At 38.3% G+C, this 27456-nt stretch overlaps 1 protein-coding gene across 1 annotated transcript; it reads right to left on the reverse strand.

Annotated features, from left to right (window-relative positions):
- Positions 1–247: 247 nt before the first annotated feature.
- Positions 248–27125, reverse strand: SUGT1 (SGT1 homolog, MIS12 kinetochore complex assembly cochaperone). The gene is made up of 13 exons (XM_055802270.1): positions 26951–27125; positions 26826–26871; positions 23039–23129; positions 22246–22315; positions 21819–21889; positions 17024–17077; positions 15259–15275; positions 14224–14258; positions 13518–13614; positions 12347–12454; positions 2440–2530; positions 1412–1593; positions 248–781 (listed from the first exon to the last, which is right to left on the reverse strand). Exons 1-13 carry the CDS (start codon positions 26977–26979, stop codon positions 680–682), a joined length of 993 nt encoding a protein of 330 aa, XP_055658245.1. The 5' UTR covers positions 26980–27125; the 3' UTR covers positions 248–679.
- Between the last annotated feature and the right edge of the window lie 331 nt (positions 27126–27456).

A 27456-nucleotide genomic window follows, 5' to 3' on the forward strand; every position in this document is an offset into this window, starting at 1 on the left:
TCCCATCACTGACTGCAGTTCAACCTATCACCCAGGTGAAAGGACTCCAAAAGTGGAAATTTTGTGTCTGCATCAAGAAAAGCAATCTCATCCTCTTAAGTGAACGCACATTTTGCTCCTATACTTGCCAGCTTTTGGGTGTTTTTAAGCAGTGTATTCACATCCTTACTTACATGCTTTAAGTGATTCCCCCATCAAAAACCAAAATTACTAAAAAAGAAATGAAACAGCTTCTGTATAGGAAAAGTTATATTTACAGTTTTATTTAGCAGAGTTAAAGAGCAAACAATTTTAACACTGTTGTTGAAAAGTGTTTTTATCCAAAGTTGCCAAGATCTAATAAGTTATTGAACAGAAATATCGGGCGTAAGGCAATAATCCTGACCAGCCATTAGAGATCACCCTACCCCAAAGGGCAGAACTGATAAAGGTGGCAGAAAATTTAGAATGATTGACTCAGTTTCCAAAAATTAGACAGAGATAATGAAAATAGGGTTCCGCTCTTGAGTATACCTTTAACATCTGCAGATGGAGGAATTCCTAAAGCACACAAAATGTAAAGACAATTCCTGTTTCCAAGGGAACATTCAGTGCTTTGTATCCAAGAATGCTATGTCCGTACACTGTGGTCAGTACATGATAATAGCAACGTATAGTTGGTAAAAGATTAAAAACAGGATTAGAATTTTTTCCATTCCACGTCATCAGGAGGATTGACCTCTACCTTCCTTTTACCAACATCAGACCAGTTGGTGCTCAGAACTGTGCCTCCAGACTCCATCTGCAATATGAGAGAAAGCTTGTTTAGTGTGCTAGTGGAATTCTAGTAAAAGCCACATTTCTTACAGCAGATTAACAAATACTGAATAAACACTAAGGATTTAAGCTCCATGTAGTAGCAATTGCAGACAGAAATTCTGTGTACATATAGACTAAAATCTGACAAAGCCCTCATTCTGGAATTTTCAGCCCAACAGTATTTTTATCAGTACTGGACACAATGAGATGCTACTTCATTAACAAGAAGCGTTTGAAGGGTCAGTCACATTCTTGCCTATGAGGACTACAAATAAAAGGAACTAGATACAAACAATTAAGAGGAATTTGATCCTTTCACCCATGTGAAAGACCCAAATCTTCAAGCTCTATATGAGCCAAAACCTGTATTCCTTTGATAACACTGACTGAGACAGAGACCAGTGACAAAGCACAACCCTGGACATTCATTAGTGTACAGCATTGTAGCTTTCAGTGAGACTTGTTACACCAGTATTTCCAACAGAACCCCTGCCATTTGTTACAGGCCTAAACTTTTGGTAGCTAGAGGCTTCCCAAGTGATGCACAGTTTAGTAAATTGTGTCAGCGTGCAAAATTTACACACTTCTTCAGAAAAAAAGAACGAAAACTTACAAATGATTTGTTCATAGCACGTTTCACTTCATCTGTACCATCTGAATAAATCTGCTGGAAGAGTTTATTTAAAGCAGCATCTCCTTCTAACTTCTCATTCTTCTCCTCTTCTTTGATTTCAACTACCAGTTTGTCCCAGTTCCTTGTATAGTGAGAGGATGATGGATATAAGTGCTGGGTATCTGAAAACAGAAAGTGTTAACTAAGCATTTTCTCATGATTTTAGAGTAGCAGAGAACACGCAGACACATATGTACCCAATGAATCAGAGTTTAGAATGGAACACGAATCCGAAAATGCAAATGGATTCCTCCTGACATAAGCAGTGCAGGAACAAAAATAAAGGAAACTAAGAAATGCTGGAGGCTACATTCAGTGGTTGCAAAAGTTTACTTTTAAGTAAACAGAGTTACATAATTTAGCTATCCAACAGAAAAAGAAAGTTGGACAACAGCAACACAGATAATTAAAGTCAAAATGAGGCGGGAGATATTGGCTGATGGTAAGAAAAAAATACCAGTAGCCTAGAGCCATAAGAAAATATGAGCTAAATTTAAAAAAAATACCTGAAATCAATTAATCAGGAAATTCAAACTCTCTCAAAAACAGACTGGTAATCTGTCTTGAAAAACTTCGATAGTATTGTTTTCCAAGAGAGATGGAATACTTACGCAAATAATAGCTCATTACTTAAGCAACAACAGAGGTGTAACAATGCACAGAACTGCAGAACTGCGACCAATACACACAGCCAAACAGATAAGCCCAGAGGAATGAATGAAAAGCATGTATCTTTAACAATCCATCAGATTTATGGAAGTTATGACTAAATTTAATATCTAAGTTTTAGTAATGCCCTGCAGGCTTTTTCCGTCAATTCTCAGCAGTAAAAACAAGACTATTAGGCTTTTCATTGTAAATATAAAGCTGTGATTTTATTAACAATTTCACAGAAAAATTATTATTAATAAGGGCAAGTGACTTAATACAAATAAACCATTTAATACTCAATAGTTCAGAAAACAAACCTGGTGTAAATTGCTTTAACTTAGGAGAATCTCCCTGTCCCTCCAGCTTCTCCCATCTTACAGCCTCTGGCTTCTTCATTTTTATCTCAACCTACAAAACATAGGACAAAGAACAAATTAATCCAGATGGCAAACAGTTCTGCCAAATAGTTTCAAAGTAGTTGGATCCTGTAGCAATAAAATACACACATTTGTTTTAAGAAACACGGTCTTTAATATGAAGCCTGTATTTTAGCAAAATTGACCTACCTTACAAGATGAAGTTACATGACTTCGAGTCATATGTCAATTAAGCTCTTCTGTGGCTGCATAGCTCCTGTATCAGACTTCTCCCCTTTTGTTTACTACCACTTAACATTCTTTTGCTTATTGTTACTTGATTCTTTTTGTAAATTATGGCATCCCAAAAGAAACAATTAGTCCCAATATTTCTACATTGCCGGGCACCGAGGTATTACCTTCCAAGCATCCCTTACTTGCCAGTCAGCTCAAATAATTAAATAGCACTTTTGAAGGACTAAAAAAAATCCAACTTTAAATTTACACTTCATCCAACAACAAAAAAAAAATTTGATCTGTAGTACACAAACCAGGGTAACACCCAGGGACTATGCAGATCTTCCCATTTGAGAAATTCAGAAGCTGTATTCATTTGGTTCAATGAACAAACACTGCTATGGAGAAAACTGTCTAGTATTCATTGACAAAACTGGCAATTAAAAATGGATATGGTTGCAATTATCACAGGAAAAACAAAATTAAGTGAAGTATGTCATGCCCTATTCGCAACTACACATATCTCTTTAGACAACCATATTGAAATGTTTTTTCATAATTAACCTTATCCTTTGGTTACAGGGTTACAAAGTTGCAAAACAAGGACTGTCTAAGGTCACTCCAAATGACAAACTCACTTAAGAAAACATCACAAAATTTATATGATGTATTAATTAACTGAAATCAGTACTTGTTAAACTTCAGCAGTTTCTTATTTGTGAACAGCTCAGCAGAAGAGTTCGTAGTTCCACTGAAAGCCACTATAACCTGGGGATCCCTGCAGACCCAAAAACAAAGGCACCACTGTGAAAGCTAACCCTAGAGATCCTAACAGCAAGCTCCTTGCCTAGCATCATGTTGATCAGAGATCTGAGCTTTATTTAATCCATTCTTCAAATGAGTCACTGGTAAGCAACAAGACTGAGATACCTTATAAAAACGAAGGAATTACCTTATTTAACTTTAAAGCTTCCATGTTTGCAATCATGCTTCATTTTAAGACTCACCGTATTCAGTGCTGACTGCTGCTTCCCCCCTAACCCCTACGCCCCCCCCCCCCCCTCCACCCGGGAAGCTACCATTTCCCTAGTCAAGTTTAAATACTTATTTTCCACCACTAACTTGTACAGAGAACAATAAAGTTTAAGACATGAGGTGCGGAATGCCCTTCAAAGCAGGGGAGTTTCAGTAAGTTTGTGAGTCCAATACCCGCATGTCCTTAACTTCTCACTCCCCACGTCTGTTTGATTTCCAATGTTTTTAGCAACTTGAAAAGTCACAAATTAAGAGTATCAGGTTTTAAAATAGTGTCAGTATCAGTCACAGAACCAAAACTAATCATATAACATTAAAATACTGTATTACTCCAGTTGCTCAACCTACTGTCCCTAAAGGCAGCCTGTATTCCAGAGTTTAATACTACAATCTGTAAGGACACAGAGATTTCTGTTAAAACTATGCAGAAGCAGCATTCAGACTGTACCAATAATTAGTCTTCAGTAAAATGAAAGAAGTCAGCAAAGCTTCCTCCACTGGACTCTTATAAAAACACTTTGGAAACTACAATCTTAAAGTTTGTTTTTTAACACCCACACTCATAAATCTAATGCTTTGCAATTAGCTTGAGGAAGCAAAAAATGTTTGTACATCTACGTAAGACAGACAAGTAGTTCCACAAGTGCCAGAACTAGCAGTGTGAGGGGTTTTTTCCCCCAATGGATTTGGATCTCATGAGCCAAACGTTTAAGTTAATTAGCCACTTACAAAGGCATTAATTAATTACAAGTGAAACGTGAGTATTAATTTAAAACAACTTGTCTCTTCCTCTGCTTCCTATCTAACTTCACAACCGGAGGAAACTGTATTATCAATTCGGTTGCACATTTAAGTTGAAGAGGCCTTAATTTTAAGATTTTATACTCTGCTTATTAGCATATCCCCCATATGTTCTGTAAAAAAACCAAAACAAAACAACACAACCCACAATAAATGCCTGATACTAAGACTGCTCAAGCCTACACTTCTTCATTTTCTCTTCCGTTTATTCCTTCACTGTCTCCTCTTACCCTTATACTTCAGGCTTTCCACCAGTATCTTTCAGTATCTCAAAAACAGACTATTTCATCTACACCAAGAATGACCTCTAATGCAATATAATGCTTGGTGTGAGCTACTAAACATGAACTTTTTTCTTTTCAGAATACAATCCTCCTCAAAGAGCCCTTATAAAGACCTTCGGTTATTCATCAGAGTACTCTGCCCGTGCATAAAAAGAAGGGGAAAAAAAGGCAGGTCTTTGCTTTTACTGCTCCAGTAATCTCCCTCTCCTTTTCTTCATCTGCTAGTTCTTATACTTTCCTCTATGAAACTGTCCCTAAGCCAGTACTACATAATAAACAACCCTAAGGAAAAGGAAATACTACAAACTCAATTCCCAGTGTAACATGCAGATTTCTTAAATCTAAACCCTGCCAAGCCAGAAGTACACACAGCTGAAGAATGAGCCAGAACGTATTTATGACATGATTAAACCTCTACCCCATCTACTCCATCCACTTCCACTGAAGTTACACATTAGGCAAAGTGGCAGGCATGAGCAAAACTAGAAAAATCATTAGCTTCACACCATTATATAACCACACTTTCCAAAAATATAAAGCTATAAAATTCTGCTCGTGAAGGCGCATATTTCTCCAACTTGAGAGCTTTATTTGATCTACAGGGAAACAACTTGGTGAGTTCCAATTATACGCACGAATGGCAATAAATGCATTTTAACGAACATTTTAAAGCAGATACTAGTATCTGTCACACAGAAAAGTAACATACCAGTACAGACATTCGTGTCATCTAACACACAAGTACTGTTAGATTCTTCCTCTCCTTTGAAAAAAATTTCCAGTACTCAGGCAAGAGAAATACATCAACACTTTGCCAACTACTTTGATTTAACATTTGTATTTCATAAAACATATGCTTGTGTGCCTTGTGACAACCTAAGAATAAAAGACTGGGAAATTTAATTGCAAATTAAATGTTTCACATGCCACTCAAGGACAAGCCTAATTCCTCGGCCTGTCCTTGAAGCTCATGTCGTGCAGCCACCAGACAATCTTGGTAGCCCTCCACTACAACTTGCTCTACTACATCAGCGCCTTTCTTCCATTGGGGAGCCCAAATCTAGACACAATACTTCAAATCCATGAAAAGTTCTTACACAGAAATAGTCCACTTTCTCTTGAAATTTTTAAGTTCCTGATACTTTGGGCTCCAAGTGAGCAAAGCAAAAAGGGAAAGAAACATGGAATTTTGACAGAGCAAATCATCCACTGCTTGTGTGAAATACTCTCAAGGGAAATCCACCTTTCTGAGAAGAGGGTCAAAGGGAGGATTCAACGTCTAGAAGAAACCCTAGCTGCAATGGAAGGATACAGGCAAGTTTCTAATCACCGAATTTTCTAGTTTTTGAAGTAATCGACTTTTTAAAACCTACGAGAGATTGTTTGTTTGCAGCTTAATCCAAAAGCTAGCAATCACAAAAGATGCCAGAATTACTCTCAGAACCTATTCTAAACTATTTCATTGGTAGCATAAGAACACAAAACCCCCTTACTTTAAGATGACTGGCATAAGAGAGCTTTTAATCTAGTTTTAAGAAAGAATTTCTCCCCTTATCTACAGATAAACACAACACTAGTTAGCTAACATCAATTTTCTAGGCTGAAGCTTGCTGTTAAAAAGCCCAAACCTCTAATGAACTAGATGTCACTTTAACTTACATTCTGGGACAAACATTGCCAGCTTAACTGAGAAACATTAAAAGGGAAAGAACTACCTTCCTAAAAGAAGATTCTGGTGTACACTGACAAGTTACAAGAATTTTTCCCTAATCTCTACTGCATTTTATATTTTACAGTCCATGCTTAGGAAAGTTCACTTACCACAGGCAAATGTGCATCAAGCTCTGATCAGATGGATGAAGGAAATCAGAACTGGCAGAGCTTAAGCAGTAGTTCAGCTGTTAATTTTAAGATACATCAAAAAATACCCTTTTAAATTCTGATGTTCTGATGTATCAAACACACAAAACCAAGAATTCAGGGTTTCCAATCAACTACTTATTTCCTGAACTACTGACTGCCTTGTCTATGTTGTAAATTTTGTTTATTATAGAGTTGTCATTTTGTATTCATCTTGTGCATTTTGTTACCCAAATTTAACCTTAGCGCAAAATAGCACTATCTTCTAAAAACGTATAACCTACTCAAACTTACCTCTAAGATCATATCACACACAGTTTTGGTATCACAGTTATTCAAAGACCTTTTATACATTGCTTATATTCTGAATTCCAAGATCTTTGGCCCATAACTTTAAACAAAATATACTGAGATGAAAATAACTCTACAGACTTATCACAAATGATAATTAAGAGATTTATTCTGTAGCAAATATGTTGCAACAGAAGGGATCTAGTGTGCACCTTTCAGTTTCTTTGCCAAATACATACTATGGAGAACTGAGTCCAATAATGTCCAGGTTTCCACCTCATGGACATTACATAGCAGCCACTTGTTAAAATTCTGAATTTTAAAGAAGGAGCTAGCAATACAGATCATTTAGGTATCCTAAAGCTCTCTGTCACTGCATCCTCCTATCCTATAGTAAACCATCACTATTCCAACAGTTCTTAAGTCCATCTTCTCTCAAGACAGACAAAACAAAACCCCTTATGCATAGTTTTCCTTTACGTATTTATATAAAACACAGGTACTGACTTACATGCTTGTTTAAAATACTGTTCTCAGAGCATTACCAAGTTTAAATCTGTCCCACACCCATCTGCATTCATAAAGAAAAAAAAAACCCCAAACTTATTTTGAGCTAAGTAAATATCATGCCAATCACTGGGAAGGTTTCTTTATGGTCTAGTCAGGAAATTGCTCCGACTAGCCCTTTTCAGAAAGTATCCAACTCTTATCTTAAATATCTTTTTATAATTTACAGAAAATGCTCAAGAATATATATGGGAGATATGAACCTGCATGAAAGTCTCACAAAGAAATTAAGAAAACATAACAGCAGGGAAGTCTGCATTCAAGTACCTGCAAGCAACATAATGAAAATATCCAAAGTGAGAAAGTATCTTTTAAGGATACAGTAAGAACTGACTTCAGTTAAATCTGTTCCTCTGTTTAACTATTTGTGTATATTTGCCTCTGAAAAGAGACACTGAGGACCGTCCAAGTGCATGTGAAACAGTTTCACTCTTTGCCTTTTCTTTTACATTTAGCAACAGGCACTGATGTGCTTTTCTGTTACAGAGTATTTCAGAGTTTGCAAGGCTAAATGTTGGTTTGAGAGAAAAAACAAACATTCCACTGATGCACACTACCGTATTCTTGGCCAGAAGCTGCTGAGAGCATGCTTCTACCTCAGACATCTCTATTAAGTAACAAATGTCAACTGTACAAGAGGCTGAGGATTCCTAACACCTCCCCTGTTTGCAGCAAAACTTTGATCTCTAATTAAAGGACAGTTCTGTGGTAAAGAAACCACTTTTTCAAATGGCTCTAAATTGCTGCAAATCATTGCCTGCAAAAAGCCCAAACCACTAAAAACTAAAATCTTACAGTAATTGTCTCCAGACTATTTGTAGATGCAAGAGAAGAGGGGAATAAAAAGAGAAAGCACTAGCTCAAGTTTCTTTCAAGTTCATAAGCACACATGCTAAATGCACATACTCATCCTCACTCTCCTCTTGTGGTCTAACGAGAAGAAAACCCTGAGCATCACCTAAACCACAACAGAAGACCCAGAGAAATTGCTCACGTTGCACAAGTTTCCAACTTGTGGCAGTAACGTGGCAGAACATTCCCCTGGAATCCCCAATACACTAACTGGTAGACTGAACAGAAAAGGGAGAGGAAAGTGAGGCTAACTGTGCCTGAAGAACTGCTTCAGAACATTAGAAATGCTTACACTGTTTGTGTATTCTACTTTCCTGCCATATTTTCTGGACAGAAACAGATCAGCTAGTTTTATCTTAAACATACTGAGTCACTCATTTGAAGTTTTTATACCTTTTTCCTTTTACGAAGGGAGTACAATGATATTATGCACACTGTGCTACTGGGTAACTGCATGCTGGCGACTTCTAAAGAGCAAACTCGGTGCAGCCTTTACATTTTGGCTCCCTCTCCTGGAAAGAAGTAAAAAACCAAGTCGCACCACTAAAGGGTACCTTCCTCCTCTTAAATGCTGAATGCAACATGCAGTTTTCAGCTTGGCACAGTTTTTCTTCCACCTCACCGGACACCTGAGGATGACCAACAAAACACACAAAATCCTACCTGTTGTGTACAAAGTGATGCTACACACAAAGATCAGATTGCCTTCCATTTGTAAGACACAACTCTCGAATTTATACAGTGCTTTTTGGAGCTGCCGCTATTTTTTCTCGATTAGATTACTACTGTCAGATACCTTTGACAGACGAGGAGTATAATCAATAACATCAGGTGATCTAGTTATCTAGTTACGATCAACCATGCTGTTCACGTACAAGAGTGCTATGCATATATACCAATTCCCTCAAGACAAGGACTCAATACAGTTGTATTCAGTATCCTCTCACATGAACGCTGGTTGAGGCCCTCGATCTCAGAATTATATGGCGAACAACATCAGGTAATTCTAAGTAACTCACAACTAAATTGTGAACAGGAACCATAATCAACTGAAAGCTGAATCTGCAAGTAACGATATCTATTAAACAGCAAATAAACTTTTGAATTAGGTAAAAAAACAGCTCCAAGCATGGCACTAGTACATACAGCCCCTACTAAAGGCAGTCAGTATCGTCTGTAAAACTGTTGACAGTTAGAGAACATACAATACTAGGATCCATAAAGAAATGACAATTTTATCCCAAAACTGGACTTCTTCTAGCTCACAGCTTGAAGTCAAAAGTATGCAGATCATGAACACTGATTTGCTTCTGCTCATACAGAAACCATTCAAATACCTCCAAACATTTACCTATGCTACCTCTATACCACTGCCACTTCTGTTCTTTTCTAAACAGAGACTCTGTATCATGGATTTATTGAAAGGTGTAATTTCTGTTTCACTGCTAGGAAAGAAACAATTCTTGAGGTATCAATTGCATTTTTCACCACTGTTAACATCCCTGAAAGAACCAATCCCAGAGTCTGTCTGCTTTTTGCAGTTATTTTAGAATCTGTAATTCTGCATATTCAGTTAAGGCCATTTTCTCCTCCTGAGTTCATATCTGTACCTTTATTCCTTTGCACTTGTCAAGTGAATTTGAATTTCAAGCAGTATTGAGAAATCCCTCTCCAGCTTCTCTTAGTTACAAAACCACGTGGGATTCTTCTACTGTCTGCCAGTTCTGTTGTTTCATCCCTTATCCTTTACATTTGTTAGTTTTATGAAGTTCATGGGAAACCCGAACTATCCACCACATAACCTGCCCATACACTCTACTGTGTCTCCTCATCTATTTCCTCACATAATTGGAAAAGAAAGACCAGACTCTTTGCTGTCTAGTGAAGACTACATGATGCTAATGGCAACGCAGCTCATGCATTCAAAGCAGCAATACAAACATAGCAATGTGAACACCTGAAGCTACTCTTAGCTGAAATTATTAATCCACAAGAACAGATCTGTTCCTAACCCATGAAAACACAATTTCTTCAGGAGTGTGTAGTGAAGATTTCCTGCAATTGGGAAGATAATGAGATTATGTCTTTCCTTCTGAGTCCTTACAAAAGGACTTCATGTAAGTGGTAGAAAATAATTTGTAGAGGGTTTGAGAAGTTCCAGGATAGTTTATTCGAAGTATAAGTGCGCATTTTCCACACCGCTCCTAAGAACAAAGTACATACATGAAATGCTGATTTCATAAGTTTCTAGTATCCAAACACTAAGGCTGCATCATGACCTTAAAGTGCTTACTGTTTTTCAAAGTAAAATATTCTAAGCCTTTGAAGAAGTCTTCGCATGCTTAACATACACCTGCTTTTAAATTTTCTTCTTCAGCCAGACTCCATCTACTGGTCAGAACCAGAATTAGCTCGGGCATCATTTAAATTATATTTCTTCATTACGCCTTCACAAATGTCCTTACACTATTCTTTTCTGCAAAAAGAACATGTTGAAGCACTGACTTCTGCTGTTAGCACACTTACGTTCTCTATTATACCATTTCATCTCAAAAATATTCTCTTGCAATTATATAGGAAGAGTAACATGTGAAAATAAATACAAAATATATACGATTTAGACACTACCTGAACATAACTAAAGCTTTCACACCACTTTGGGGACCTCAATCCAAACCAGGTTCTAGACTACTAGAGATTATTCCAGAGATTAATGAAGGATAGAGATAGTAGCATAGAAAGACAAAGTCAAGTTCATTTCAACAGTGCTCAGTAACATGCAGATGCTTCATAGAAGTAATGGTGAACTTCAACAAATGAGAAGTATAACACAAGCTAGATAGGAACATAAAGCAAACAGGACCTCACTGTTACTCCTCTTGACAAGATCCATGCCCATTCCACTCAAATTTATACAAATGCTAATGGACTAACAGATTTTCTACATACTTTGAGCACTCTGCTTATCTCCCACAGCATAAGAGCTCACACGACTCAACCACATAACCTGCTCAGCTTCCTTAGTGCAAAGAGTGGAAAAACAAGACCAACTTTCTATGGCAATCCTCTCATGTCATCTCAAAGTCCCTCTTCCCTGAAATGTTGCAAGAACTGTTACAGGTACCTTTCTGAGAAGGGAACAGGTAAAACGGAACATAAGAACGCAAAGGAATTTCCAAAAGCTCTGCAGAACCACTGCTGAAATACAAGGAAAGAATCAACAACACATTCCTGTTTCAGAGATTCAGGCCAGGCTCTATGGACACAGTATATGTCTGTCTGTGTGTTATATCAACAATATATGCTATGTCAGACCACAGACAGTTTCTCATTTTTCTATACCTGTAATAAAGGAGAAACAAAATGCTGAAACAAAAGCATTCTCTCTTACGCTACGTGATTCTCAAGTATCTTCAAGCAAGTACAATTTCCAGGAACAGCATAGAATACACTCTCTTGAAAAGCCAAGAGCAGTTAACCATATGGCTAACCTTTACCAGCAAGAGGTCATGAAAGGGTAAAGTATTATTTCAACACTGAAATCTTCAAAGTCTTGACTTACATTTCTTGGGCACAAACAGATAAAAACACCTCGTAAGGCAATATTGGCTCCTAAAAGCTTATTAGAAAGGTGTTCATACTTTCTTAATACCTGAATTTTAAGAGTGAAGACCAGTGTCTTCTTTCCACAGCAACAACTGAAAGCACCCTCAACATAACTGTCATTTGCACTTCAATAAGCACTATCATATTAGTATTTCTGATACTTGCACAAGTTTAGAAAGCCTCCCCACTGGCTGAAAGGCACCTTGAAGAAAAAGCATTTTTATAGGAAAAGCAAGATACTATGACAGTTGCAGAGAGACAAGACAATAAAGCAGAAATGTTTTCAACATCAGCAATAGTCAAAAGAAATAATTTATACTTTTAAAGACGCTTACCTTTGTTGAAAGCACTTTAAATGTACTTTGCTCTGGCACTATAGAATGAAGAAGAACAAGCTTTAAGTTGTAGTCTTCACCTGATGGAAGTCTCACCGATGCATTCATCTGTTAACAGTTGAAAACACACCACTGGTCATCTTTGAGAGCAGTTTTGCATTTCCAAGTAAAGGACTGTCATTTGGCACCAAGATTAAGTGATTAATTTAATGACCCTTCACTGGGGCACTTAAAGCATCAGGCATCAGAATTTCAGATTATACCGTTACATTACTGCATTACTGAACAAGGTGTTTCTAAAATATACTAGAAAATGAACAGGAGATTTCAATTCTTAGCCAGCAACTACTCAAGAAGCCTATTATCTTGTCAGCTTTATCTGCGTTCTTTGGGGAAAGAATTATATGGCAAATAAAGCATCAACACGTTAATAATGGAACACGAAAACAATATGCAACTTCCCTTCTAATACATGCAAACTATGTGGGAAGCACTCACACAGTTTTAACAATTGAAAGGAGATAGTAACAACCAAGTAGTTCTGGTAGTTTGTGAAGTATCAGCTTAGTTGAGAATAATAACCTAACTTTACAATATTCTCAGCTGTATTAAACATGAACATCAGGTACCACAAAAGGTATTACAATAAAGAGATTACTACACTTCCTTGAGACACACTTTGCCACCATCAGCAATTTCAGTGATGCCAAAAGCCAGAGAAACCCACCTACCCACATTCATTCTTTTTCTATAATTGTACTAAAGCAAGATATTACTCATTCACACCTATTTTTAGAAATAGGTCTGTCCATTCCATTGTCTCTGTCCATTCCTACTCCAGATGCATGCATACTGAAGTATTTGAAATGCAGATCATTTCTTCCCCCAGCCCTCCAAACACACAGGCAGCTGAAAACCAGATGTTTGCATTGCCGCATGCACAGCATACCGCTGTGTATAAATCCTATGGACACTGCTGTGGCCACAAATCCCAATTCACTTGCTTGGGCATACACACATGTACAGCATAACTGTACATTAAAAAAAAAAGCTCAGAAAGAAGACCACCTGTGCCATTCTTTTCATGCTGCTGCAGCAGATAACATTTACTGTTTTAATTACTACATCTTAGGGAATCTAGGGATGCATATCAATAAGCAACACAAATCACCTCTTTCTCCAAGAACTGCACACTGACATCATCCTTCTGCGCATTCTTGATCATTATAGTCACAATTACTTGAGATTCTGTTTGGTACCAGTCATATCTTTAAAGAAAAAAAAAAAAAAAGAGGGTCAAGAGAGGGAAAACTAACTGCAAAGATATATACAGAAGAATACTAAAAGCTGGAACAGTACGTTGTGTAGTTTAATGGGGAGAAAATATATACAAAATTAGATTTCCTCCCCTTCCTCTAGAAGAACAGTTGCATAATTGACAAGATACATAGTTAAAGAAAAAAAGAACCTTTTATTAATCAAGAAGCATACAATATTTAGGTCACTTTCTTAACCAATTCATAATACTGTTTGCCTTCTATAAATTAAACAGCACTTTTTAGCTTTTTAGTTCAGCATCTTAAAAATACCTCAGAAACGTTACCTACACTAGGCACAATGGGGCAGTCTTTGAATTAAGCTGAAGTCAGAATGCTTACACCATTTGCCCATTCTCCCAGTGAAACACAATCTCCTAGAAGTACAATTCAGCCTGAACAAAAGCAGTGACGCTAAGAAACACTTTGCTTAAACTGCCATGTTTTTGAAGGCACCCAGAAAGAATTCCTACAGTCGTTATATTGCTTCTCCAATCCCCAAGTCAAAGAAAAGTTATGTCAATGGTTTTAATTCTCACAGTAAAGCTGAAGCAAACTTACTTGATCTTTGGTGGCAGAGGTTGCTGCTGTGTATTCTAGTTGAAGCACATTCCATTGGAAAAAAAGTTACATCAGTGTAAGTGAAAACATACCATGAAATACTTTTCAAAGACATAATTTTCATACTGATTGTTCCCCTTTTCTTGATTTTATGTATGAGCATTAGCTTACAGGTGAAGCTTTTCATCATCATCTTAGCCATTTATGCCAGATTAAAAAAGTTTAAATTTACATTAAATATGCCAGTCTGTAACTTGGAATTTATTGGCCAGACATTTTATAAATAGCATTAAGTTCAGCTTTAATTCATTTTCTTCCTGGATAAGAAATATACCTGAAAAACACAGTGGCTATGTTGCTGATCTAAAAAGTCATGAAGGAAACTTGAAATATATCTAAGAACGCAAGGTGTAACTTTTTAAGCATAAGATTTGTCTTTATATACATCCACCATGTCTGCTGTGCACCTTCCTCCTCCACCCTATTCCTAAAATGCAAAAAACGGAAGTCCTGTGAAAAAAGGAGCAGAACATCCAATGCAAATTCCCATTTTTTTGTCTCAACATAGAAAAAGGGGTGTGAGTGTAAATTTCAACACTTCTTCTGAAGGCTTCCAATAAATAAAGCAAACTGAAAGCTGAACAAGTTACAGCAGAAAAAGTTTGCACAAATCACTTGCAAGCTACTGGGGGAAAAAGAAAGTTACTTTCAAACAGTCACAAGCAAGTTAGCATTGACAACATGAGCTGGTTAATTTGTAAATCAGGCAACAAATCGCAAGTTGGAAAGTTAAAATTTACTTCAGTGAGTGCACAAGAATTGCCAGATTTGTATGCCATTCCCAAGAGTTTTCAGGGTTTAAATTTTTCAGCCTTAGTCTCAAATAAAAGAACACGTTTAGAAGAAAAGTTAAATCCTTCAGAATTGCATGCAATAGAAAAGTTTATTTTTAAAGCCTGAAAGTCCTAAGAAGCCACTGAAGCCCAGCATAACAAAGAAATCAAGACAGTAAACATACTAAGGAAAACATCTTACCATTTCTGTCTGTGATGCTGCAGAAAGAAAAAAGTTGCTGTTTCAGAAAAAGACATATTGAACTTAAAAGGCACATACCCACTTGACCCTTCTTTACTGCAAACATTCTGCTTTTATTCCAGTCTCAACAGGAGAATTGTTAATAACATGCTAGTTCTATCCCTAGTATTTTGCTTTTATGACACTTTCATTAGACTTCAATCAGCAACTTGTGCAAAAGAACTGTAATGTAAAGCAAGTTCTGATTAACAGAAGGAACAAACTTTCCATTACTTTCACTTGCTTATCAGAAAACTACATAGACTTTTTTAATTTAAAGCAACATCATGGTAAACAAAAGTTTTAAAAAAATTACTTCCCAAAAGTCTGTACTAGGTTTATCATCCATCCATAGGAATAGCACAAAGTTCTCATCAAATCTGTATCTCAGACTAGGCAAACCCAGTTGGGGCATGAGATGGAAAGCTGGCAGAGAAATTCACTCATATATGATCTTAGATGTACTGTAATATTTGTAAATGTACTGAACTACTAAATGTACTAAGTGTACTAAACTATAGCTCAGTATCTCTTTAAATATTTTCCCCTAAACTATTTCAGACTAAAGATGTTTGAAAAGAATTAAACTTTGCCTGTTTCTTTATAACACATACTGCTAAAAAGAGAGAAAGATTAACAAAAAAGAATATTAAGTTCTAATGAAGAAATCAGAGTTGTTTTATTGGGGTTTTTTTGCTAGTGTATCATAAGCATCAAGAAAATGGCTCAAAAAAGAAAAGACAGGGATGAATATTCAGGATAAAACAGGACAAGTGAGTTGAACCAGACAAAACACTGCAAAAAGTAATTATTACATCAGAGAAAAACATGTATTATAACCTCTTTCCTCGAGAGGGCAGAGAAAGTTGTCACCCAAGATAACTCTATGCAAATAAGATCATGCATGCCAATCACTTATCCAATTTCTACAAATAAAAATAAACCTGGCAAATACGTATCACAAAGCAGAAATTTGTTCATTCCTACACAACACAAAAGTGTTCTCCTCTATCTGGTTTTTATTCAGCATGTTGATCCAAACTTGTTTTACTGCCCCATTCTCCAGTGTGCACCACAAAGAGGAGAAACAGTCATTGTTGAGGAAAAAACTACATCAGTTATTCTGTTGTATCTCATCAAAAACCACATCCAGATTAAGCACTGTGGACGAGGTAGTTGCCAGGTCTGTAGGAAGGTACAGAAGGGAATTAAAGTCCCACTCACTGACTACCACGGCTAAGCAGCAATTAGCACCTAAAGTACTCTCCACAGGGACTCAAGAGTAAAATCCCCGTTTCCACCTCTTCCCAACATTATATTCTGTAAGACTTGAAAACTTCTTTTGATGTTGTTTTTATAAAGCAAGCAGAAGTAGACATAGAAAAAAAGCTTAAAATTGACAAGTTTCCATAGCTGAAATTTATTAGCAGTTGTGTATGAAAACAACTTAAAATTAATTATGAATTGTCTGAACTTTAAATAGGCACTCCCCTGTCACAGCCAATTATTACATTAAAACCCTAATATTAATGTTCCTCAATCTGAAGTATAAACGTGTTCAGGATGTGTACTGTGAGAGAAACAAGAGATAGAACAAAAGAATTATTTTTTTTTAATCAGTTTTTCCTAAGTAAGAGGTAAGCTGTAAATCTTTGAAAAACATGACACAGCTTCAAAGCACTGGGTATATCAAATTCCTTATCAAGTAAACGTGTTTTTTTCTTACCGTTTAGTGTTTCTTCACATCTTTTAATCCAAATAGAAAAGGTATCATCTACATCTAGAAGAGATCAAACACAGTAACATTAAAACTCTTCAAGCACTACACATATTGTATCAATTTACTAAAAAAGGTATTATTTCCTATTATCTTCTTGTAACCTCTGTCATTCCAGTTAAGCTTTAAGTATTTTTATACAATGCTACTATTTAACTCTATTATATTTAATTAACTTCGAATTAATTTGTAGGACACCAGATTTTACCTGAACTGACCCAAATATGCTATTGCTTTCCAGTCTGGTCAACCCCTATATAACTGTTCAAAAAGCAAGTATAGTTTTACACATTTTCCCATTATTCTTAAAATTATTTTTTCAAACAGTCACAGACTTCCTCTCCAGAGAAATATCAGAAGAGACTGTCTGTTCCAAGGACAACCCAAAGCTGCACTTAGTTTTCACAAATATCAAGCATTTTCTCCTGGTGGTTTCACACAAACTTTACAAACACACCTGAAGTTTCAGGGATGTAGAAACACACAGGTGCCAATTCCACCCTATGAATCCAAATCACAGAAAAGTTTAGTAAAGACCTTGATATTCTATCTGGGGAGCTTGCTTCCCAGAAATTAATTCACTGGAAAATAGCTCAAAGGTAGCAGTGTAAAACCAGAGGAATCACCTTATTTCAATAAAATTCCCAGAAATATCTTTCACAGTCAGGAAAGCAATGAAGTGGCAACGTTACCGATCAACTACTAAAAACACCTTGACTTTTTATCTTTTTGCAATAGAGAGTATTCACACTGAGGGAGTTCATGCAGCCAGCTACCCAGCAGAAGGCTTGAAGAGGCCTGACAGAAGAGTTCCCAGCAGACACACATGTAACACCAAATGTGACTCCACTGAAGTTATGCAAAGTACGGATCTCAACCACTTCAAATATAAAATGTACATAAATATTAAGGTGCACCTTCAGTCCTGAAATTGCTCCCCCACTCCTCAATCCACTTCCTCTTACCTTTTCTTCTGCTAGCCCCACCAGTCATCTTAAAAGTTATATAAATTTTAAGCTACACAACATTTAGTAATATCTCAGTTGTTGTTAGGAAGAGATAAAAATGCAAATAATAATATGGCTGTCTTGATATTACAATACAATCAGTCACTGACTGCTGCCATCTTTTCTATATTCCCATCAAACCCTAGAAAGAAGATACACATTTTCAGAGGGTTCTGCTAGCCGATCTAAGGGGCTGTCTTCGATTACCTAATGCATACTTAAGGGATTAAAATGACTGACCGCAAATTGTCCTCAGAAGTACATGAGGAAAGGAAGCAAGGCAAAGGATCCAAGATGCAGTAAAGTTCTGATCAGGCAAGAAAGTCCTTTACTAAAAGGGTGGTCAAACACTGGAGCAGGTTGGCCAAAGAGGCTGTAGAATCTTAAAGTCTTAGAGATACTTGGAAGTCAACAGTAGAAGGACCCGAGCAAACACATGAAAGTTCACAGTTAATACTGCTTTTGGCCAGGGCATGGAATTAAACAAGCTCCAGAGCTTCACTGCAACCTAAATTAATCTATAACTTTAAAACTTAGCACCCATACCCTAAAAAGACTTTCAAGTTTTGCAGCTAGGAACAAAAATTATTTATCAAAAGTGAAATTAAATGAAGCAGGTTCAGGAGTTTAAGAAAAGAGAAACTGAATCAAGTCTTTACTTATCTAGCCTCTGACTTTCAGCAGCAGACAAGCAATTCTCTTTTCAACTACAGCCTATGACAGGACCACTATGCAACACAAACTTTAAAAGACAGGTCCGGTGTTATCTTCCCTATTTTTCTAGAAGGTCCCCCTAACCAACCACTGCCTCCTTCCCTGTATCCCTGCACTTTTGATAACTTGAGACAAAGGACTTTTTTTCGTGTGTGTGCTCTACAATTGCATTATCCTCCCAAGGAACTTGCCAACAACTGCTATTAATAACTTATTCAGAAAACTTAACTGGGTTGCCACTTGCTGAAAAACTAATTCTTAGAATACAAGAAAAGTACCTACTAAGATGTTTAAAAAGTTGACACATTCCACCTTTCATAAATTCATTAGGTGGTCACAGAAAAAAACAAGAAAATTTGAGTGTAATTGTCCTAAACCCACATAAGACAGTGAAGAGTAACAGATCACAATGCTGCTTCAATCTAAGGCAAATTAATAAACTCAGAAAATCCACACGTCTAGTCTCACAGTTGAGTGAAAGGAATCTTACTCCTAATGTTATTTTAGAAAATAAAGAAACATTGCTCATTCAACAATTCATCATGTCAAGTCCTATTTAGATATCCCTGTAGGTGGGTAATGGGAAGCTTGCTGTGGTATCCTGGGCCTGTCAGTCCTACCAGTAACGAGCACAAGTAGCAAGCTCATCGTTGTTAGCATTCCAGGTTAAGATTTAAAAGAGCCCTTACATCAGCAAAGAACAGAAATGTGTACTGGTGTACTTCTGCCCCTTGTGTGGCAAAGAAACCAGCCTTGCCAGCAAAGAATTCCCCACCACAGCAATTCTCTCTGAAGCAACAACAGCTAGTGTCTTGTCTCTTTACCACTTGCTTAGCAGTATGTGGCAATTATTCTCTCTAAGCTTTGTTCATTCTGCACTAGCTGCGTTTAACTGGAAGTTAACTGTTCTGCCAAAATGCTTATGCTCACAGTTGTTTTCACCTGGGATCCATCAAACACTCCACAGAACAGAAAATTCTGTTACTGATATAAACTTGCCAGCAAATTAGGTAATATATGGAAAAGCATCAACTAAAAATCTGTATTTTAATAAAGGCCTTCAGGGGACTCATCTCACAGCGGGTCACAGAATTTTGTAACGAGATACAGGAAGCAGAGCAGAAGCTATCTTCAGGTGAGAGAGTAATCAGGAAGGACCAGGACACTTCAGAAACTCTTCAACTTGGGTAAGCAGCAAAAAAATGGCAAATTAAATTCCAACAGGTAGAAGTCAAGCAATCAACACAGGAAAACGTTGTGTTGTATTTCAGGAATACTGAATTAGCTAAGGGGATCCTGGTATTCACTGACTTATCCAAAAAGATATCTGCAGCTTGTTGTGCTGTTGCACCCTACAACATAAGTAGAATGTGAGATTAAACAGAATGAAAAAAAAACCCACGAACCCAGAAGTGATGTTCTGGCCTGAGGAGATTTTGTGTATCATCCGTATTTTGAACAGCTGCAACTGACAAACTATAAAGGTGACAAAATCCATGCATGTGAAAAGCCTTAAACTGATAGTGGTTGCTTGGTGTGGGGCAAGAACATGAATAAATATAGATTAATCATTCAATTAAATTCAGGAGCGATGAGTTTGGAGATGTATGAAGAGCTGTAAGGAAAGCTACAGAAGCCACCAGAAGGAATCACTTCCTTTCAAGGTAAGATACTAAATAGAGAACTTGGTTAGACTGCAAAGACACACTTGTCTTTCTAGTGCACAAACCACCGGAGACTACCTAATTATCCAAACCACCACAACTGAAAGAACTTTAGGAAATTTCTTCTATTTTAACTCCTATTCCAGAACAGCCAAAGCTGGCAACAGTTGCTGCATTTCCACCGCATCCCCCTTCCACTATTGCTAGCACTGCTGGCTTCGGCACTCAGACCCTTCACTGAGCCATTTCAACACACTAATCCAGGGGAAAAACACTTTAAAAAAATCATAACTTTCTGCAGATTGACTGCACTGAAAGAAGAGGCTAAGCAAGCACAAGAGTAGGAGGGAGTATGATCGCTTGGCAGCAAGAACAAGCTAGCTTACACTCCCATGAAACTCCAGTTTTAGATCAGAGGATCAGATCACTTATTTGGGAAAGGCGAAGTAATCCAATTTTTGTTAAACCTTCAGGTCCCAGCCACTGTTACAGATAAGACAACATAGTGGAAAGATCTGAGACCATGACAATGCTTATCATATTAGAACGCTTTGCTCTGTGTAACCTTTTCAAGGTGCTTTTCCTACCATTTTCTTCTGCTGCTGGGAAGGAAGGGAACGTAATAAGGAGAGGGTTTTATTTAAAATGGGGGATAGGAGGGAAGAGAAAGGAGTCACAACCATCTTGCAATTGCTTTGTTTTATGCTTCCCCACGTCTTCTACCAAAGCTTTCTGTATTAAACTACTCCTTTCCTGCTTCTAGAATAAAGTCAGGTTTTGAAAAAGCTCCAATTCTCCCCAAACTAAGAAGTGCTCAAGTCCAGCCAGGAAGCCAACGCTTTAAGGTTAAAAAAAGAGATATAAATATGCTTCTGTAATTAAGTGGTATGTAATGCGAGGCAATCATTCATTTTGATAGTTTGAATACCCAGTAAGTTGCATGTCCTTTCTAAAGGCTGACCTATCAAACCATTCAAGAAATTCCAGCTACGTATAAGGAGCCTGTCCTGTTCAGAAACTTTTCTACAACACTTCATATGCCACACCATTGCCACCATTTATTTGTAGGACCTCCAGGAAGTAGGAAAACACTCCCAATTTTACAAAGAAAAAAAAAAAAAAAAGATTCATATCCTACTTTGCTAAGAAGTTTGATACACATTTTTAAGCAGTTTTACACTTCTATGCAACGACTGCACAAGCCTTCCAAAATCCAGGCATATGAAGTCAGGTACCTAGTTAATTAGCCTTTAAAAAAATAAATAAAAATCCCTGGTCTTCACTTTCAGCTAACACATTAGAAAAGATTTTTCTCATTAGCAAAGGAGCACCGTGCTCAGAAGAAATTGTAATACTTACTGTCCAGCCTCTGTCCCTCTCTGAAAGACTCTACGGCAGATGCATAGTTTTTGATATGATATTCACCTAACCTGGCATGAACAAAGAAAACCACAAGGAAACAGCAGTTACTTCCCAGTCTAATCCACATTCTGAAGATCACAACATTCTTATATCACAACATACTGTATTGGTTAAAATTACATATGGAAGAATTTAAATCACTTATGAGGTGTGTCTTTGAAATGGCTAGGATGTTTAAGATAATGACTCTAAACCAAACTGCTTCTTATAACCACAGCTTTATTATGGATGGGTTACGAGCAGCACTGCACTAAATTTATTCATTCATGGTGTTGCAGAAAGCTTGTACAGAGCCATAATCCAAATACTAGTATTGCCCTACAGATTATCACAATATTCTCAAAGTACAATATATGATACATACCCTTTTCTAAGGAGCGCTACAGCATTATTTGGGTTCAGTTCTAGGGACTTCTTTGCATCTGCAACAGCATCTGTTGGAAGTCAGTATAAACGTGAGGAACATAATAATGTTATAAAAAGCAGCGAACTCTGAGTCTTTCAGTAGTGAAAATTTTTTAAGGTTATGTTAGCCTTCTTAGCTTGCACACAGATCACATCATTTGAATTAAATCTAGCCACAACTGCTATGGATGAATCCTTCATTCAGCTGCAGAGCTCTATGTTAAGATGTAGCATGACTTTCATTTAGTCAGATCCTCCACCTAGATCTGAAGCGTGAGTCTGTTTGGTTTTTACTGGAAGGAAAAAAATAGACCAAATCTTAAGTTATTCAGTTAATCTTTTTCCCAGGCATTATTCAGTTATCACACTCCTATCATGTCAGGATTGTCTCAACCAAAAACTTAAGGATGGAAGATGCTTACAACACAAGGCTTCAAATCTGCCTAAGAATTCTACTTAAAAAAAGCTGCCAAGATAATCCTAGGCTAAAATCAAATGGAAAGCTGGGACTGCAGAATACCCAATTCATTGGAAGTTTTGCAGAAACAACAAAACCAAAAAAAATCAAAGACAAAGAAAACCATAAAATTATGCACTAACTGCAAAAGAAGCATAGTAAGTTACAGATAACACTTTCTCTTATTACTATATTTGGCTTCAGATTGAAGACATCTTCTGCAAAGAACATGTTATAACACATATGCATTAACATCCTTGCTAAGAGGATTCTCAGTGTTGTCTGAAGACGTTACCAGCATATTTCTGTAGAAGAATATGAGCATAAGCTCGTTGACAATAACATTCAGCATCATCTGGATTCTTTTCCAAAGCCGTTGTCAGTTCCTGTAAAGACACACAAGAAAACCCCATGAAATGGCACCTTGGAAGTCCCCATAAAAACACAATACCAAATTGTCGATTAAGAGACATTTCAGAAGAAAATATACTAACTGGCATGACTGTTTACCTGTTGCTCAGTTCTCATCCACAAAGCTTAAACATCAGAGCTTGAAGTGCAAGGAACTTGCCAATTATATCAGATTCAAGCAGACTGTTTCTTACTGAGAAGAAACATGACTTTCAAATACCTTAAACATGAACTCCACTGCGTAGATGATCTTCTAAATTCCAAAGACCTTCCTACAATTTTCAGTGTTATTTGTACACAGGTCTGCTGGATTTGAGGAAGCACTGCAGCATTAGGAATTTTTAAGTCAACATGTAGTATGTCAAAACACTTGCGTGGGGATAACGTGCTCAAAGCATTGTAACACATGATGAAATACCACGTTACATGACATTATTGAGCGTAAGACGCTCCAATTTATGCTGAGCACAAAAGCAGAATAAAAAGACTCCTGTGAGCCCTGTGCTCCGTAAAATAATTGTTGTACAATGGGTGTAAGCATAAAGTAGTCCCTTATTAGGGGAATCATTTGGTATACAGATTGAAATAATTATATTATGCTCTCTACAAGAAAAGTTTATGACTTTCACACAATAGAATAAAATCACAATGACTTGATGCATATACCTGGAAAGAACATCTCCAATTCTCTTACTAGTAAGAGAAATTCTTCTCTTTGCTAGAAGACAGTAAGTCTTCCAAAGCCACTACAGTGTATTGTTGCAGTACAGTAACTCCATTTGCCAAGTTGACTTCTACTCAGAATCTAACAAGCATAAATGTAGCTAAGATACAGGCTTTAAACCAGCATAAATAGTAGCAGACCACAGCTGCCAAAACTCTGTCCCACCAAGCCAGAGAAAAAAGAAGAGCTGAAGGACTTACCTTAGTTTTAATTTAGATCAGTGTCTTGTTCTGTTTCCCAGATGTCACACAAAATGTTTATGCTAAATAGGAGTTAAGTGTCCACAACCGTTTCTCTTAGCAGTAGCATAAGTTCTTAACCAGTGTAAGATATGCAAATCTATATATAGGTACAGCATATAAATCTAAAACCTTGGGGGTCTCTGAAGAAAGCAGCAGGCAAGACAACTGTAACTTGATCTAATTGTACCGATGCCCTCCTAAGATTTAAGGTCATTCAAAAGCAGTTGTCATTAGGGAAATACTCATGGCTATAGGTATTCCACACGTGAGGGACACTGAAGCACAACGCACATATTAAAATTGGTTCATACTATGCTGACAGGTGAAGTTCAGTTTTTGACCCTCAAAACCAAGTGGGGTCTGACTCTGACGTTGAACTTGCAGGCACTTCACAACCAGAGTCACTTCTCTAACAGATCACCTCTCACTCCAAACATTCTTTCCTCTGATTTACGCTGATGACGGAAGCACCAGTTAGAACAAGCACACAAGTTAGAACAAGTTAGAACAACCAGAACAGTTAGAACAAGCACACAACATGTGAATGGATTCTCCTACGGAACTAGCCCTCACCCCAGGAAAGCAAGGAAAACCAAACCCAAACATTTTCAATAGTGTGAAACTCATCTCTGTTGGTTTTTTGATCAGCAAGTCATCACATCTCATTCAGCCACACACACATGAATAAAGCTACTCCTTTAACACAGATATTTGAGAAGACAGCCAAGTAATACTCAACTAACACCAAGAACTCCAGATTATGGACATCAGCAACAGTTTACTTGGAACAACCTTAGACTTTGTCCTCACAAACACTCAGGTATGTGTTTTCTACATATTTTAACCCTGCAGGCCCTTACCATGCCACCAAGTTGCAAATTTATTTCTAAATCCATTGGGAAGTTTCAGGACCCTCTGTGCTAATAAGAGTTTGTATGTAATAAAGGTGCTTTTGGTCTCCACACAGTAACCTACTTTTCCAACTTAAAATAACCTAAAAGTAATTAAAAGAGTTCACAGCTTAATCGTGCAGACAGTATTTAAAGATAGATGATGATCTTTCGGTTGTATCAGATCCAGGTGCAGAAAGCCGAAGCATGCCCTCCAGGAGTTAAAGAAATCAAAAGTCCTGAGGACACAGCATGTAAGTGCCAAGCCAACTGGGCAGAAGTCTAGTCAGGTGTGGAAGCATTACACAGCACAATTTATGTAGTATCATGTCCCAGATTAGAAATATTGAGCATGTGAGTTATAAAGGCAACACATAAGAACATGCAAACATAGTATACTACCTGCAGTTCCAAGTCTCTAAGGCAGCTAAATGCTACACTGAACTATGGACTTACCAGTTCAGAGATTATCAAGTACAATCTGCCTATTCAATCAAGTACTTTTAAAAAAGGCTGCACCAATGACACCACGATCACTGTATCAGATACTAACACCTATAGAATGTGTTACACACTGTTTTGAAGCCCTGAATGTACAAAGAACTGAAATATAAAACAGAAAAGCAAAGCAACTATGTTATTCCAGAAAAAAAAAAATGCATATACTGGCAGCGTTCTTTAATACTTCCAAAGACTTTTTGGCATTGGGTTTTTCTGGTTTGTTTGTTGGTGGTTCACCCCTCAAGGTGAAACTACTATTTTTTTTTTTAATATCTTACATTAGTTGTACTATGCCAAAAGTATTTGGTTATTCCAAACAGCTTTTTAGATGTCATTTAGCTTCTGAAAAAGTTTTACAAGCTACAGCCTAAATCCCAAAGAACTGTAAGATTTAGCTTCACCATTTTCTTTATGGAAGGATAATTCAGTTCCATTTCATGCTTTTGCCACCTACCCTATTGAAGCAGAACCAACCATTTACATCCTCTTCCTATGCAAGTATGTTAAATAGAAATACTTGTCCTACCTCCAGTTCTATCTTCTCATTAACCATCTGTTTTAAGTAAAAATAACCTTTGAAAGCACATAAACACGTGTTAATGGGTAAACCCATAGACTCATAAAACAGGCCAGGTTGGAAGGGACACCAAAAGATCATCACATCCAACTTTTTGTGGCAAAGGGAGCCCAGATGAAATTATCTAACACCCTGTCCAGTCACGTCCTGAAAACCTCCATTGATGAGGATCCTACAACGTCCATGGGGAGGTTGACCCAGTGGATGATCACTCTCACTGTAAAATATTTTTTGCATTTAGACGAAATGCAAATCAGTTCTGGGCCCCACAAAATATCAAAAGAATAAAAAAATAGATCAGGGCAGAATAAAAACTAATAAAGATCTGAGTACATTTCTTCAACAAGCTTGGGGTTTTTTTAAGCACAACTTAGTTATTTGAACCATCATCTACCTACATAAAAGACAAAGCCTATGTGGTTTTGGTTTGGTGTTTGGTGTTTTGTTTTGTTTTCCTTCTTAGCAGCACAGGTAGCACAAGTACGCCGACAGAACCGCGCTGAACTCCTCTGCAGCCGGACCTCACATGACAGAGGGAAAACTCCGCAAGGCCTCGCTCGCAGCGAGGGCAACCGCACGGCGCTTCAGCTGCTCCCCTCGCCCCCGAGAGCGGCACGGCTCGGCTGGGCACTGCACGCTGCGCGCCCCGCTCCCCCCAGCGCCCCGGACTCGGCAGGCCGGCGAGCTTCAACCGCCCGAGGGGCGAGGCCCGCCGCCGCCCCGCGCCCGGCCCTCACCTGCGCCGCTGCCCCCGGGTCCCGGTCGATGTCCCCGTCGGAGAGCCTGTCGAGGAAACACAACGGCGTAAGAGGGCGAGGCGGGGGCGGGCGGAAGGGGCGCGGGGCGGGGAGGGGGGGCTCACCGTGGAGGGGCCGCTCCCGCCGCCGCCATGCCTCCCGCCGTCCCCAGGAAACTTCTGGAGCCGCTGAGGCACCCGCGCAACAAACCCCAAGGCCGCAGCCGCGCAAGGGCCGACGGGATGCGGAGGAGCCGACCGGCCCCGCAAGCTCCTCCCGCGCCTCTCCGGGCGAGGCGGGGCGGCCCTGGCTACCGCGGCGGGCGCGCCACCTCCTCTACCATAGAGCTGGAGGACCGGCGGCCGCAGAGCGGCCCGTAGGCCCTTGCCGACCGCCTCTTCCGGCCGCGCCGCCGCCGAGGGGGAAGTGGCGCCGTGCCGGTGCGGGGGCTTCCCGCGCGGCACGGGGAGGGGCGGGGAGCGTGCTCCAGCACCGCATGCGGGGCCTCGCTTCGTGATTTACTCCAGATTCCCGCTTTGTCGTACTAAGCTAAGCTGGCCCTTGGATACACCCGGCTGGTAGGCTGGAGCCCACGGGACGAGAGCGGTTTTCATTTCCTGTTCATTACACG

Source organism: Falco peregrinus, chromosome 4 (assembly GCF_023634155.1).
Source record: "Falco peregrinus isolate bFalPer1 chromosome 4, bFalPer1.pri, whole genome shotgun sequence".
NCBI lineage: Eukaryota > Metazoa > Chordata > Aves > Falconiformes > Falconidae > Falco > Falco peregrinus.